This window comes from Schistocerca americana, chromosome 3, assembly GCF_021461395.2.
Source record: "Schistocerca americana isolate TAMUIC-IGC-003095 chromosome 3, iqSchAmer2.1, whole genome shotgun sequence".
NCBI classification, from domain to species: Eukaryota; Metazoa; Arthropoda; class Insecta; order Orthoptera; family Acrididae; genus Schistocerca; species Schistocerca americana.
Window position 1 is genome coordinate 573967539 of NC_060121.1, and position 17434 is coordinate 573984972.

The 17434-nt window shown below is 41.9% G+C and overlaps 1 protein-coding gene across 1 annotated transcript in view; it reads right to left on the bottom strand.

Moving 5' to 3' along the window:
• LOC124607260 (juvenile hormone esterase-like) overlaps positions 1–17434 on the bottom strand; it is an 89821-nt gene that overhangs the window by 36363 nt on the left and 36024 nt on the right. The window contains exons 5-6 of the mRNA XM_047139535.1: positions 12013–12212; positions 5940–6090 (exon numbers count right to left, since the gene is read on the bottom strand). Coding sequence (XP_046995491.1) covers positions 5940–6090; positions 12013–12212 — 351 coding nt within the window. The remainder of the gene's footprint in view (positions 1–5939; positions 6091–12012; positions 12213–17434) is intronic.

Sequence of the window (17434 nt, forward strand, 5' to 3'; positions counted from 1 at the left end):
GAATGAGTTATGACGAATAGGAAGAAATGCATTGAGAAGCTATAAGAAAATGGTTTGGCCAAAAAAGTTGTGTACAGTGGGGAAAAACTATTTTTGAAAGAGGATATGAACAAAAAAGTAGGGTTTAGAGACAACAAGTTTAGGTAGGATTTTCTTGGAAATAAATGATGTAAGATAATGCAAAAAAAATAATGAGGTAAGAAATATGTGAACATATAAATACAGAAAACATGCTTGGATAGGATGTTTTGGTGGAAACAAATGTTGAAATAAGACGAAAGATCTATGGAATGAAGTTTTGGGTTGGACTGCAGTACCAAATGTTACACTGAAAACAAACCCTGTCCTTTCCATTGTGTTATCCCCCTATGTGTTTGTGTACTCTTGTATATTTCTGTTTTTCCTGTCTTTATGTGTTTAGCCAATAAGAGTTATGTTGTAGAATTTTTCTACTAATATGATATTTTCTTTGTAAAGATGTTTAGACATTATTTATTCTGTTTTGTTTTAATGCCCACGTGTGAAGTTGATGTTTCGAAAGTTATTCAGACCTTTTATGTGTGTACTTATGTCATAATTCCTGTAACACTGATGTATATGTTATTTCGATTCTTTTGTAAAGTTTGTTGCTACAAATGTTATCTGTATTGTTATGTTCTTTAATGATGTATTTTGTACCTTTGTTACTGTATTCTTATGTTATAAAATTGTAATTGACACCAGTTCATCAAATTAAGTAACTTGTAAGTTACATTTCACTGCACACATTTCTGTTGGTCATAGTATATGGACAATATGTGAGAAGTAGGGACTGATAGTGTTTGCACGTGTGTTAATAATTCAGCAAGGGACTGGATAACAGCATTGCTGGTTCTAAGGACAATTCCAGAAACTTTGTAAGTGCACAAGTTGTGGTTTATGGACTTGCTATATTCTCTCCAAGACTCTTCGATGGTGATTGTGCACCTGCACAGTCGCAACAGATGGCTGCTAGCTATCTCTACAAGGATTACAGTGGGTCTACACCTTTGATGACTCACCAACACCATTATTTCTACAAGAACTGCAGTGGGTCTGCACCTCTGGTGGCCCACCAATACCGTAACCTCTAACAAGACTGCAGTGGTCTGTTCTGTGATGACCTACCAACCAATATTCCTCAAAACTTCGACTGACTCTGCGGTGGGTTTGCTCTGTTGTGGCCCATTAGTCTGCATGTCAAGAGTCAGCACTGTCTTTCCATTGGAAGGACAACACTACTTCTTCAAGACAGCATGGAAATCCACTACTTCTGTGTGCATTTTCTTTTACTGCTCAGACTTTGAGAAAAACACTGCTATTTTACTGTGATGAACGATCAGGACTGTCTTTATGGACTGTGAGAAAATTTTAGCTTTTTACCGACAATGTATCAATAAGTGTGTGCATTTGATATCTTTGTTATTGTAATTATGAAAAATTTTATCAAATCATTATTGGCCACTGCCCAAAACAATTTGTAAAATTTCTTGTGGGGAGCATGGGGGCTATGTAAGTAAGCTGTTTAGGTTTTCTTATTGGTAACGCCACGTAGCGCTCTGTGTGAGAATCACTGGCTGTGTTGTGTGCAATCTGTGGCTGGTTTGCATTGTTGTCTCCCATTGTAGTGTTGGGCAGTTGGGCTGTTAACAGCGCGTAGCGTTGCGCAGTTGGAGGTGAGCCGCCAGCAGTGGTGGATGTGGGGAGAGAGATGGCGGAGTTTGGAAATTTGAAAGACTGGATGTCATGATCTGTTATGTATATTATGATTTTTCAACACTATTAAGGTAAATACATTGTTTGTTCTCTACTAAAATCTTTCATTTGCTAACTATGCCTATCAGTAGTTAGTGCCTTCCGTAGTTTGAATCTTTTATTTAGCTGGCAGTAGTGGCGCTTGCTGTTGTGCAGTAGTTCGAGTAACGCAGATTTTTTGTGAGGTAAGTGATTTGTGAAAGGTATAGGTTAATGTTAGTCAGGGCCATTCTTTTGTAGGGATTTTTGAAAGTCAGATTGCGTTGCGCTAAAAATATTGTGTGTCAGGTTAAGCACAGTCCTGTATAATTTTTCTAAGGGGACGTTTCAACTTTTGCTTGCATCGCCGAGAGTGACGGTATTCACTAGAAAATTTGAAACACGTCTAATAAAATATAAAAATAGAATATGCATAGAATGAGACGAAGACGGTGTTGTCAAATAAATAAAAACATACAAATGAGGATGGTTACATACAGTTGCACCTAAGCACAGACGAAGTTTTATAAAACGCTGTATTGACACATTATTCTTTCAAGAATAGTTTACACCCCTAATCATATGATTATAATTTACAATACTGTTACAGCATATATCACAAAACATTCAGCTCTTATCTGTACTGAGAAGTCTATATAAAAACTTACTTTATAGACCTCTGTTGACCGACATAAATGTTCCTCCTTTGCAGCCAGCAACGTAATAACTTGCATCGAAATTGAGTTTTCTTATATAATGAATATGGATCAACGACATGAACTATACCGATGCGGTCATACTCGATAACTGTTTACAACGTGCCACAGTGGTGAAGTAGAGATGACAAATTTGGTATGTTATACTTTTGGTCTATCAGACCGGGAAACAAGCTGAAACTGGCCTACACAAGCCTACACGACTGTCGTGCGAAATGTTTCAATATCCTTTCGTCTTAGTCGGATATTTCGTTAACCTTGTGCATTTAAACTTTCCCTTGGGCATAATGAAATAAAAAAAAAACTTTTATAAACATTATGCTAGAACTACTTACGTTTACAGTTCGATAAAAACTTAATACTTACAACCACAGTATTTACATAGTTAGAACGCAAGATAAAAAATTGATTTAATTGTTAATTTTGTGTTATTGACATTTACTATATTTCAGAGTAAAATTTACACAGCCGTCAATTTTGCGTTTCGAACGTTCAAGAACAGGAATCTCTTAGTATTCAGGGATGATTTTAGGCAAACTGTCGCACGGCGCGTATGTGCTGTAGCTTAGGTGGCTTTTGTTGGTCTGCTTCAGGTTCTTCCCAGGTTGACAAGCCACAAATGTGACATATCTGTTCCTCCATCTCGACTTCATCTATTCTTCTTTTCGACATATCTACACCATTGTCTTACGTTGCAAGCTGTTGTTGTCAACACACTGTACACTACCTACACAGCTGGTCAACATAATAAGACACAGCAAATCACTGGACCTATTCATCATCACCAAACAGAAAAAAATGGTTCAAATGGCTCCGCGCACTATGGGACTTAACTTCTAAGGTTATAAGTCCCCTAGAACTTAGAACTACTTAAACCTAACTAACCTATGGACATCACACACATCCATGCCCGAGGCAAGATTCGAACCTGCGACCGTAGCGGTTGCGCGGTTCCAGACTGTAGCGCCTAGAACCGCTCGGCCACTTCGGCTGGCACCAAACAGAAAAAGGAACCATTATAGTATCAGAGACCTTTAATTGGTTTCTAAACTCAGACATAATGTTAATATTGTAAGGCAACACTTTTTTCTGCGTTTCTTCTTTTTATACACTAATGAAGAATAATATTTCTTTTCCTAGGCTAGGTAGAATCTAAGGGAGCGAAAAACAATGCCTGTTGATTTTGTTTTTAGTTTCAACGGAATCGCTTCTGAATACCGTTGAGAAAAACGATAACAGTGCCATTTATCTGTGAGTTGAAGAACTCTTGAAAATGACAGTGATGTCATCACCTGTGAATGAGGTGGAGTGCACGCATAGGCCAACTAGAGACGTAATATTCACCACCAGTTCAATTCTGCTGCCTCAAAGTAATGAAAAATTACTACTATGTGTCATTTACGGTGATGTGACATATGCGTTTTATTATTTGATGGACATATACTTATAAGGACATCAGACACTAATATAATCTTAAGATTCGTCTGTTTTCATATGAGAGGAGAGATAATTTAAAAAAAAGAAAACTTCTTACACGTTTGAAGGACTGCAGCTTAAAATTTCCTATGTAGAAGCTTCGTCTTTAAAAGTAAACCCCATAAATAAAATACCTTTAGGTCCGGACATACCTCAGAGTACTTAAGATACCATGGAGATCGAGAATAACAAATGAAGTTTTTAAATAACTTTCCAGAGACTGAGAAATAGTCAACTAGCTAGGAAGAGAGAGGTTGCGCATTTAGGACATATCAAGCGAAACGAAAGATAGCAATCTGGTGCCGATAATGGTAGGTAGAAGAGGAAATGGAAGAAAAAGGGCGGCTCGGCTGAAACAAAATAGGCAGTAGGAGAAATTAACAGCAATTCAGTAGCTGAGGCATCTGAGAAGCTGCGGAAATACACTAATAGGCCAAAACATTATGACCACTGTCCACCGCAAGGTTGTATGCTGCCTGGTGACGTTGAGGCCAGGTGACATGGTAAGAGAAGCATAGGAGTGGAACAGAGACGGATAGGGAATCATTCTAGGAACGATAAGTTGCGCAAAAGGGGAAATCCGACGACTTAAGCTACTTTGACAAAAGCCAGGGTGTTGTGGCCCAGCCGGCCGTTGTGGCCGAGTGGTTCTAGGCACTTCAGTCGGGAACCGCGCTGCTGCTTCGGTCGCAGGTTCGAATCCTGCTTCGGGCATCGATGTGTGTGCTGTCCTTAGGTTAGTTAGATTTAAGTAGCTCTAAGTCTATGGGACTGATGATCTGAGATGTTAAGCCCCATAATGCTCAGAGTCATTTGAACCATTTGTTGTGGCCCGGTGCCTGGGAGTGGGAATCTCGGAAACGGCGAAACTCGTAGGATGTTTGCGTGCTGCTGTCATGAGCACGTATTGGGAAGTGGTTGAAGAATGCTAAAATCACGAATAAGCGACAAGAAGTTTGACGTCCATACCTCATCACAGAACATAGCATCGGAAGGTTGCCCGCTCTCTAAAACAGGATAGACTGCGATCTGTGGCAGATCTGACGACAGAGGTTAGTGCTGGCGCAGCCACATGTATTTTGGAGCACACAATTCTGTGTACAGCGTTGAGGATATTGTTCCGCAGCAGCAGGCTCTTAAGCGTTCCCATGTTGACACAACAACATCGTCAATTATGATTATAGTGGACACGGGATCACCGAATTTGGACCGCGGATCAATGGGATAGCGAAAGTTGATCGGATGAATCCGGTTTATTGTTAATCCAGGTCGATGGTCGTGTCCACATACGCCGCCACCCAGGCGGACGGCTGCTCGAAACACATAGGGGGGCCCGGACGCAGGCTGGTGGGAGCAGTGTTATGTTATGGGCGGCATTCATCTGTGCTTCCATGGGACCTGCGGTAGTAATCGAACGCACCATAACAGCAGACTACGTGAATATTATTAGGGAACACCTGTAACCACGTCCATCAACGGCGACGGCATCTTTCAGCAGGAGAACTGTCGGTGCCACAGGGTCAGAATCGTGCTGCAGTGATTTGAGGAGTGTGATAGTGAACTGGCGTTGGTGCCTTGGCCAACAAATTCGGCTTGTCTGAATCAGATGGAACCAAACTGGGTCCGCGCCCACAAACCTACAGCCAGTAAATTACGGGAAGGGTGTCACCTGTGAGTAGGCATCTGTTGCCACAAACCTCTAGAAACCCGTCAAGTACTTGTCGAATTCATACCACGCAGAATCACTGCTGAATTGCGCTCCAGAAGTGGTCCAACGCGTTTTTAAGTAGGTGGTATAGTGTCTTGGCGCATCAGTGCATGATCGCAAATACCCTTTATTTGATAAACATTGTAGTAAAAAGAAGAATGAAGCAATTCTGATAATAGGAATACAGCGTAGAATCATTTTTTAAATGGTGACTTTAGTAGCTTGACAGCCCGTCACATTACACCGTGGTTTGTCGTAGTCGAGACACGCTCGTTACGTACACTTACCGTTCTCAATAGACGTAACGCCGATCATGATGGGCACTCTGTTGAAAGTGCCTGCACTCACAGTCCGAATTGGAGACTCTCGTACGAAAGCACCTTCGATATCCGGTTCGATAGTAGGTGCCCAAACGTTGTAAGAGAAGTACAGTTTTTCCTGAAAGACAAACGAAAACACTGCATTAAATTTCCATTTTCAGTGCAAAGGTTTGTAAGCGTGTTACTCGCAGCACGTAACGTAAATCCATTTGCTCTAATTTATTTTTACAACATTGTAAGTAGGTAACTGATTGTGTAACAATAAATTCGATATTTCTACACACATTTACACGCTCTCGACAAAAATTTAATTTGTAATGCTACAGATATCCAGACAATTTGTACTCTGTCTGCACAATTATGGTCAGATATTGTCCATCATAACTCCGTTTCACCTTCGGCGCCATGAATGTAATTGTATAATGCAACTTTCGTTCATCGAGAAACCCCACAGGAAGGAAATAACCAGAGAGATACACGTAAGAGATACTGTCTGTGTGCACTGTCAGTTTGTGTAAGATAATATACAAAGTAAGGAAAATAATAAATTAGTGTACAATATTAATGGATTATTTCTCAAGCGCATCACAATACTCGAATATTTAGGTGTTTAAAAATTGATACGAAACTGACGGACGCATAGATGCCGTGGTAGGGAAGGTGATCCAAGACTTAGTAATAGTAGCAGTTTTATTCATCCATGGATTATTTATACAAGTATGCAGAAAGTGTCATGACATAATAGTTCAAGAACACACGACTAAAATATTGGCACGCACATAAAGACTTTTACGCACTTACTGGCCTAATTTAACTGGGACGAGACAGGTTGTTGCCCATGGCTTTGTAACAAGAACCATGGCGGAATTTGTCTCAAATACATATAGGCAAACCACATAAAAATGTAGACCACATTAGCCCCATGGAGACTGGAGCCTCCGTCCAGATTTCAGTGCCAAGCATTTCATAACAACGCAGCTACATTCACTATATTTCTATGTGCCGTTTGAGAACAAGCTATTTGATACTGTGAAACGATAGTTCTACACTGTAAACTCATCTCTCACTGGCAGTGACTCCATTCACTACAGACTCTATCAGATGACATCAGGATCTCATCGTTTATGTTTTGTGTACAGCAACTTCTCATTTGATTGACTGAAAAATTGAATCAGAACTCTCCATAACGAGTGAGAAGTTGACCTCGCAAAGGGCATAACTTGATGTTATTATACATTACAGAGTTTTTTTACTAATATATTCCAGAAAATAAAAAAGTAGAATGAAACATTACAGCACTAAAGTCAAGTTACAGAGATGTTTTATTATTGTTGTTTACTAGCTGCCCCCGACCCTCCTTGATGTAATTCAGTCTGGTTAAGTGGAAAGGAAAGAAAAGAGAACACGCACGTTTCTAATATGCATGGCAATTAAATATGCGTCCTAAACTCCTTCTTCCCCCTCTCCCCCTCCCCCTACCACCTCCGTTCGTTCAACCCCTATGTCCACCACCTCCTCTCCCTTCCTCTGTCAGTGTCTTCCTCCCCATCTCCTCTAGTCCCCTCTCTCCCCCAAAATCTCTGCCCATCACCTCCTCCACCTTTCTATGTCCATCTTCCCCATCCATCCGCTCGTGCCCTCCCCCTGTCCATCTCCACTTTTCCCTCTCTTTGATCTTGAGTCTCACTTATTGATCTTCCAAATTCAGATTCTGTAGCAGTATTCTAATTATAATCCAATAAACCATAAATAGAATCTTCCTGATGGTTAACAATGTTTCGTTGTTGCATACTACATATATTTATATATTACATCTACTAAAAATACATAGACTACGCCCGTCTGTACGTTCATTAGAGTATTGTGTAAAAATTATCGTGTGTATTTATATACCTATATATTTGAATGCAACTTTGTGTGGAAACATCAAGGGAATTGGTGAAGAACTTTCGGATATTTGTTTTCAACAGTGGAACATGAAGTTTTTGCTAACAACATATCTGCTTTACGAAGTGTATTAATATGGCATATGACGCTCTAATAGGTATATAGAAACGCGCTCGGATTTAAATCCAACATTCTGTCAAAATTTCAAAGCAATCGGTGTCTAACTTTCGAAGGCATACTATTTGGAACCACCGAACATTTAAATTTTCATTCACATAAATTTGCGTTACTTTTTTGGGGAGTTCGAGTTAGTATTCACACCAAGACTGCTGACATTCTTAAAAATATCCGGAATCCGATACATCGATATTTATAAGAATGTTTTTATTGAATGTCGATATATCGGGGAAATATATCGTTACATCGAAGAAAAAATATAGATGTACCGTCCTACAAAAATATCGGCTGCACTTGTAAATATAATGCCCGTTTTAGAGTTGTATATTTAAGTATTGATTCATTGTTATATATTCCGTACATCAACAAGCCAGCAGCCTGCCTATCCCCCTTAGAACACGAACTGAAAGGAAAACAATGCACTTTCATGCTTGGCGATAACCACTTTGCTAACAATGGTAACTGCATGTAAGTGCCGCGATAAAAGTTGTCCGTCGTCCAGTTTCGACCCATATGGGATTTGTCCAGAGTACTTTATGACGATTTCCCTGTTTTTTCAATTCTGCCAACCCCAACGACCTAGCAGTTGTAGTTTCAAAATTGCGTGGTGAAGTTAAACGTTGCAGTTTCAGTTGGTAGCGCCGAGCGCCGATTACATCAATATTCGATTAATTAAGACTATAAGAAGCCACAGAATGGGCTAAGAGTGTGTTTGTGGCGCACTAATTCCCGTCATGGCCATCAAGTACCACATCTGTAAGTTCTTATGTAGCTGATTCTGTATAGCTAACACTTGTGGAATCCCTGTTGCGATCCTCTTAGACGGTTGTACTTATTGAAGTAATTCATTAACTAGTATTCCATATATGATTCTATTACTTTTGAAAATGCTGACAGCAGGATAATGGGCTAGAAATTCTCTAACTCTTCTACATTATCTTCCTTAATTAGAATCACCACGCTTACATGTTTTAAATAGTTTTGAAATTTCTCTGATTTGAATAACTAAAATATGAATTTAGTGTGTTTCTTAAGATTGCATACTACTCTTTAGCACACATACTGATATTTCATATGAAGTTTTGAACAATTTTACTGACTTCTTGTAATGTGGTTGGTAATACGTTCATTGTACTTAGTGCAAAATTTTACAGGTGTTTTATTTGTTGTAATTTCACTGTAGTACCTGAAAAATGACGTTTAACATAGTTCGCTAGTTCATGTGGGTCATTTATTACTTCATCCTCTCTCTTTTGTTTGTATGTTATTGTGATTTTGTTTTTCGCTCTCTGTTCGGTAACGTCCAGAATGCTCTGCTTTTATGCCAGTAAAGGGAAGGTTGTTTGTGAGGCTACTACTGGTGGAGTCTATGACACCTGTGTTTATGTTTGTACCCAAGCATAAAATTATATTAACTGTTGTTGTTGAGACTTTATCTACACTCCTGGAAATGGAAAAAAGAACACATTGACACCGGCGTGTCAGACCCACCATACTTGCTCCGGACACTGCGAGAGGGCTGTACAACCAATGATCACACGCACGGCACAGCGGACACACCAGGAACCGCGGTGTTGGCCGTCGAATGGCGCTAGCTGCGCAGCATTTGTGCACCACCGCCGTCAGTGTCAGCCAGTTTGCCGTGGCATACGGAGCTCCATCGCAGTCTTTAACACTGGTAGCATGCCGCGACAGCGTGGACGTGAACCGTATGTGCAGCTGACGGACTTTGAGCGAGGGCGTATAGTGGGCATGCGGGAGGCCGGGTGGACGTACCGCCGAATTGCTCAACACGTGGGGCGTGAGGTCTCCACAGTACATCGATGTTGTCGCCAGTGGTCGGCGGAAGGTGCGCGTACCCGTCGACCTGGGACTGGACCGCAGCGACGCACGGATGCACGCCAAGACCGTAGGATCCTACGCAGTGCCGTAGGGGACCGCACCGCCACTTCCCAGCAAATTAGGGACACTGTTGCTCCTGGGGTATCGGCGAGGACCATTCGCAACCGTCTCCATGAAGCTGGGCTACGGTCCCGCACACCATTAGGCCGTCTTCCGCTCACGCCCCAACATCGTGCAGCCCGCCTCCAGTGGTGTCGCGACAGGCGTAAATGGAGGGACGAATGGAGACGTGTCGTCTTCAGCGATGAGAGTCGCTTCTGCCTTGGTGCCAATGATGGTCGTATGCGTGTTTGGCGCCGTGCAGGTGAGCGCCACAATCAGGACTGCATACGACCGAGGCACACAGGGCCAACACCCGGCATCATGGTGTGGGGAGCGATCTCCTACACTGGCCGTACACCACTGGTGATCGTCGAGGGGACACTGAATAGTGCACGGTACATCCAAACCGTCATCGAACCCATCGTTCTACCATTCCTAGACCGGCAAGGGAACTTGCTGTTCCAACAGGACAATGCACGTCCGCATGTATCCCGTGCCACCCAACGTGCTCTAGAAGGTGTAAGTCAACTACCCTGGCCAGCAAGATCTCCGGATCTGTCCCCCATTGAGCATGTCTGGGACTGGATGAAGCGTCGTCGTCTCACGCGGTCTGCACGTCCAGCACGAACGCTGGTCCAACTGAGGCGCCAGGTGGAAATGGCATGGCAAGCCGTTCCACAGGACTACATCCAGCATCTCTACGATCGTCTCCATGGGAGAATAGCAGCCTGCATTGCTGCGAAAGGTGGATATACACTGTACTATTGCCGACATTGTGCATGCTCTGTTGCCTGTGTCTATGTGCCTGTGGTTCTGTCAGTGTGATCATGTGATGTATCTGACCCCAGGAATGTGTCAATAAAGTTTCCCCTTCCTGGGACAATGAATTCACGGTGTTCTTATTTCAATTTCCAGGAGTGTATAACTGTTAATTTGTCGAAAGTAATCCCGGCCGATCACCGTAGCAACATGTGCAAAGGCAACTGCCATCGGTGGCATTTTCAACCACAGCTCTATTAAAGCGTGACCGAGCATTACGTCAGAAAAGATTGACAAAATGTAAATTGGTGCCACAAGTGAACGACGCTATCTTGTACAGGTTACCACCCATTTCTCAAGGCACAACACTGTCCAAGATGATGGCTGAATTGTGCTACATATGTGCTGCTCCCAGGCCTACTGATGCTCTTCTCCTTTTAACTCTGACAATCCTTGATACCCCCCGGGTTGGAGTGACAGCATAACGTCACTTTCTCTTTCTCCGTGCCTTCTTACCAACAGCCAGTTCCAAATCAACCTCGTTTCTTCTGCCTTGCATTTTCCAGCTGTTCCAGGAAGATATATTTCCTACAAGACTGAAGACGAAGATACCCTCTAACTAACCTGTAACAGATCCCAAATTTCTCACTCAGTATCAAAGTAATTTAAGAAAGAGGAGTAACTAAATAGTGAAAGACTGTACATAAATTTGTCATGCACATGAGTTGAGTTACATCTAAACAAAAACGATAATAAAAGCTTTTGTGCTGTTGCAGCTTTTTGGGCTGATTTAGAGGTTCAAATGACGGAAGAAAAAGTTATTAGTTGATTTTTACTGAGAAAATATGCTTCAGCAATATTGTTTAGTTAGATTTTTAGACGTTTATAAATCGAATCATTTAGGCCCTCACAAAAGTGTAGCAGGGATGCTCATGAAACTTAAATGGGAGCCTTTGGAAACTACAATATCCGCACTTTCACTTGGTGGCCCATCGCGTCATATTACTTGATGACTGATGCATACTTCGTCACAAAAGTGTTCGCAATCCTCGGATTTCCTTTGACCGTGAAATGTGCAGCGATCTAATAATATTGTCATTTAAATGCCTGCAGAGCGCTTGCTGATAGTTCTCATCCTTTTTTTCTTTTTTTGAAACCAAGGTGAAGGTTTCGGCGCCTGATGTAGTCTCATTCTTCGTACGCTGCTGGTGCCGGTATTACGTTTCCTCCAACTTCGTGAAATCTTCTGACACAAGAACAGAGCAGGGCTCACCTCATCCGTCATTAAGAGTGACTGGTCCACTAGAAGGTCAGTGGCGTTGACAGATCGTAAGAACTCCACCAGCTGCTGCGAGTTTTCCGCCTCGTAGCCGAGGACGGAACCCAGTGCGAAGGCGTGGTGGCGGGCATCGCGCACCAGCGACATGCGGGCGACGAAGGTGCCGCTCTGGTCCACCAGCTGTGAGAAGAGACCTGCAGCAGGCGTACACACACACACACACACTTCAGACACTCAATACATGCGTACCTAAACGTGGTAGTCAGCATTTGTCGGGTAGTCTGTGGTATGATCAGCATTACTTAATTCGTTTCTATTTGGTTTTCCTTGCCTTACAAGGCCTTACAGTTATCTGCTTACGATTTTTGTTACCTTAGATGTATTAAGCACAATAATATCTTTATTACTTTCCACTGTTTGGAATTCCAAAGAAAATTAAATGGAATGCCTGAATTGTCTCAGTCGTAGGTAAAACCAGTAACAGATTCGAAAGGATTCTGGGAAGACGTAAATCAGATTAGAGGGGGAACTGCTTACAAAATACTAGTGTGATCAGTCCATAATATTTGTCAAGTGTATGGGACCGAGCGAAGTGGCGCAGTGGTTAGCACGCTGGACTCACTTTCGGGAGGATGACGGTTCAATCCCGCGTCCGGTCATCCTGATTTAGGTTTCCGTGCTTTCCCTAAATCTCTACAAGCAAATTCCGGAATGGTTCCTTTGAAAGGGCACGGCCGACTTCATTCCCCGTCCTCTCCTAATCCGATGAGACCGATGACCTCGCTGTTTGGTCTCTTCCACCATACAACCCACTCAAGTGTATGAGACCCATGCTAAAAAAGACTCACAGGGTTTTTATGCTGCACCTACACACAGTAATTACAATTTGAGACTGCTGTCAAACACAGAAATTTTAATTAAAGACCTGTTTATAATGTTCTGTATACCATAAAAACAACCGGAATGCCGTTTTTTGTAAGGAAGCATTGGTTACAGAATGACAAGCCATTTCCATTAAATACCTTACTTCTATTTGCCTACGGTTTCTTAGAAGAAAAGGGTGTACAAACAAACAATTATACTGTGACTGGGTGACTAATGCTGTCAACAAATGAAAACTCGTGCTTAGTGAACAGTGATTTCGTGTGTACGGCTCGTATATCCTTACATGCCATAGATTTACGTGACATTATTTCCTTTTTATTTGATTATAGCTTATTCTTTCACTGTATTCAGGCTGACTATTGATGATAGGTACGCGACAGCACGTCGAATAATATCCTCCTTTTGAAAGAGTGCAGGAAGGTACATTGCTGACTGCCAAACGGAAACAGTATTACAGCTTCAAACATTTGCAGTACTTCCTTGTGAACCACGTTGCTGTTCACTCGTGGAAAAGCTTTATTCTCACATACTGATCCATGGGTCGTTTAATATTTCAATACGACGTGAGAAATTAACTCCTGAGTTGCAAAACGAAGTTGCAGATTCGCGCTGCGAACAGGCGCGCATTCGAGGATTTCAGTGCGAAATGTCTCAGCTGTGCCACTTAGTACACATTCTCTCTGACTTTATCGTGAATCTTTATGGGGTGCTGTATAGTAAACAAATTAACAGGAATGATCATTGTATCGTAATACAGAATAAAACAGGCACTACCATATTGTAAATATTCGCCCACAGGAATGTATATAATGGATTTACGAGTACAGGTTGTAGACACATGATTGATATATGGAACTTTGGGTCTGGGTGTGAGTCGTGCTTGGACAGCCTACTGGTTCGCAGTTCGCCATCGGCAGCGAAGCGGTGCGGATGGAGCTCTTTACAAACTCGCTGCAGCGTGTGCCTCACGGTTGGTTGCCTTCACAGCGATATTCGGGCGTGTTAGGACAACGACGGAACTGCCAACTCCTGTCGTAAAACCACATTGAAGTTCATCTTGTGAAACGAATATGCCCGACCAAAATCAGTGAGGATACTCCGTGAAGACATGATCGGAATACGTCTGTCCACCGTTAGTAGCATGGCTTGCATCAAACTAAGAAACGACGCAACATGCGACGAAATCTTAGCATGGACGAAAGACGGCCACAGATCCCAGAATTTGGACAGCCACATCATCTCAATAAGTGCTGAAAACGCCGGCCTGGGATTATGCATGATTTGTATCTTCGAACTTCCGTTCGAAATGCCGACAGAAGATGTGATAGTGTCGCAGCGCTCGTTTGGAACAGTACTTGCTTCTCCCCTTTCAGCTGTGACATCCCTTTCATACACCTACGTGTTGGCATTAACCTCATGCCCTCCAAACACCTGCACAAGATCTTTCACAACCTGCAGAGACTGGGAAAGACGATGCTGACCACCTACAACAGAGACTGGCCCTCTCCCCTTGATCCTAGTGCCGGATGAAGATATTGACAAACGTCAGAGTTATATTGATCTTCATGCCATGGTTGTGTCTACAGCCTCCTAAACATCGTGACTGTATCCCATCGTCCGACTCGGAACCACATTCTCACAAACGGAGGTAACCAAAACGATCCAAGAAGAAGGATGACGTCGATGACGGAGTCGGACTCGTGTTTCCGGGATGAATGCGTCAGACGCCCACCAGAAGATTCCCAGGAGGAGGTCTGATGTGCAGTTGCCAATGTCCATCCCCATCACTAACAGGACTATTTACCAAGTGACTCCAGAACACAGCAACGCCCTGTAGACACCCAGTTTGATCGATTCTCATGCCACCAGCATACACTCACTAATGAAAATGACTCATTTTGCATCATCGCTAGTCGGATCTGATTGCCCCGTTTCGTGCGCGGAGGACGTTGTTCCTGAGCCCTCACCAGACGAAGAAGAGCCACAGGCCACCCTGGTCAACAGGGCACGATCAGTAGATCTTCTTCTTCGGTTATCAACCCACAGGTTGGTTGGCAGCAGCACGCCATTCCGTTCTTTTGTCAACTTTCTTCTTCATATCTGCATAGGTCTGGCACCCGATGTCATTTATTACTTGTTGAATGTAGCTTAATCTAGGTCGTCCTCGGCGAGTTCTTCCTTCAATGATTCCTTCTAATATTCTCTTAATGAAATTGTTATGCCGTAAAATGTGACCTATGAAGGTTATTCTTCTTTTCTGTATATTTCGCCAAAGAGATCTGTTTTCTTTCACTCTTCTGAGGACATCTTCGTTTGTAGCCTTGTCTCGCCAGCTGATTTTTTCCATTCTCCGGTAGCACCACATTTCGAATGCCTCTAATCTTCTCTTTTCTTCTTTTCCACTAGTCCAAGTTTCACATCCGTAAAGGGCTGTACTCCACACATAGGTTTTCATGACTCTCTTTCTTACGTCTAAACTAACATTTCTACTCGTCAGTAAGTTTCTTTTTCCATTGAATGCTATTTTGGCAAGTTGTATTCTGTTTTTAATGTCACTTTTGCTCCTTCCATCTGCTGTTATTTTGCTACCTAAGTAGTTAAATTCTGTAACCTGCCCTAGTTTCTCTCCCTTTATTGTTATTCGTATGGGTTCATTGTAGTTCAGGGCGCCACTCACCATCACTTTAGTCTTTTTCTTATTTATTTTCATTCCATACTGTTCTTTTAAGGTGTTTTCCATTTCATTGAGTGCGGCTTCTAAATCTTCTTTCCTTTCTGTAATTATGGCGATATCATCTGCATATCGCAACATATCTATTTTCATTCCGTTAAGTTTTATTCCTACTTCAATATTCTCTCTTATTTTGTCTATTGCTTCTTGGATATATGCGTTGAAAATTACTGGAGATAGTGGGCATCCCTGTCTCACTCCTTTCCTTATTCTTGCTGTTTCTTCTTTGTTTTCCTTCTTAACTAAGGCTGTTTCATTTTGGTATATTTTAAAGATTATCCTTCTATCATTATATTTCAGACCAGCCTTCTTCAGAATTCTAAACATTTCTGGCCATACAACATTGTCAAATGCCTTTTCGAGGTCTACGAAGGCTATAAATACTTGTTTGTTTTTGGAAATTTGTTTCTCAATTATTAGTCTTAAAGATAAGATTGCTTCCCTCGTCCCTACACCGCTTCTAAAACCGAATTGGTCTTCACTTAGAGTGCTATTCAATTGGTTTTCAACTCTTTTCAAAATTATTCTTATTAGAATTTTTGATGCGTGTGAAAGAAGACTGAGTGTTCGATGGTTTTCACAGTCCATAGTAGATGCTTTCTTAGGTATGGGGAATATGATGCATTTCTGATAGTCTTCAGGAACTTCACCTGTTTTGTATATTTTCTGTATGAGTTGCAGTAATGTAGCTTTCATTTTGTCTCCTGATTTCTTAATTAGTTCAGAAGGTATATCATCAACACCTGCCGCTTTCTTATCTGGTAGTTCTTTTAGTGCTTTTTCAAATTCATCTTTCAGAATTGTGTCCCCTAGTTCTTCTTTCTCTACTTCTTCGCTTAATTCTATCATATTATCTGTTAGAGGGTCTCCTTGATATAGCTCTTCAATGTATTCTTGCCATCTCTTCAGCGTGTCATATCCAAATAGTACCTTGCCCTCTTTGTTCTTTATAGTTCCTGAAGATTTTACTTTCCGTTTAGCAAAGTTTTGTTTTATTGTTTTATTGTTCTGTAGGCCAAGTCAGTTTTTCCTTTAACCATGTTTTCCTCCACCTCTTTACAAATGCTGTTGAGGTAATTTTCTTTTGCTTTCCTAGATTCTCTGTTTATTTGGTTTCTAAGCTTTCTATATTTGTTTTCGCTTTGCTCGTCAGAGGCATTTTTGTATAGTCTTCTTTCTTCAGTAGATAGACAATGCTTAAGACTGTAGGACATTTCATTCTAACCGATATGAGAATGCATGGCAAGGTGTTGCCGAAGCTGGCATGCAGAATTGCTACCATCAGTTTAAATATAATTGGTTCCTACCTTATACTTCAATTGCTATGGGACACGTTATGAGCATCAAACATTTACATTGCGCTATTGTGCTGTTCCAAGAGATACAGATGGAGAATTGGTCCGATTTTTGGGTTATGGTACGTACATCAACCCAGCCACCAACCAAGGTAGTGGAACAGTCACTATCAGGCGTGAAGGTATTGCTGAAGAAGATGTCACTTTATTTCAGCCAGCATGAGAGCTGGCACTAACAGTACATGGAATCACGCTAGTGAATGTCTATGCGCCATCCAGCACACACTAACGACGAGAGCCCTCAAGTTTTATTCTAAAACAATCACGCTGCTTTTTCTGAGACGATATGAGTACATAACTATCGGCGGGTGTTCTCGAGAGGGAAGACCAATACTCGAATTTCACCACCTATCTCAAACTTCATTACTTGGTGCATCGACTAAATCTCATACGATCATGGGAAGTTGTGTCCGCCCCGATAGCTGAGTGGTCAGCGTGACGGATT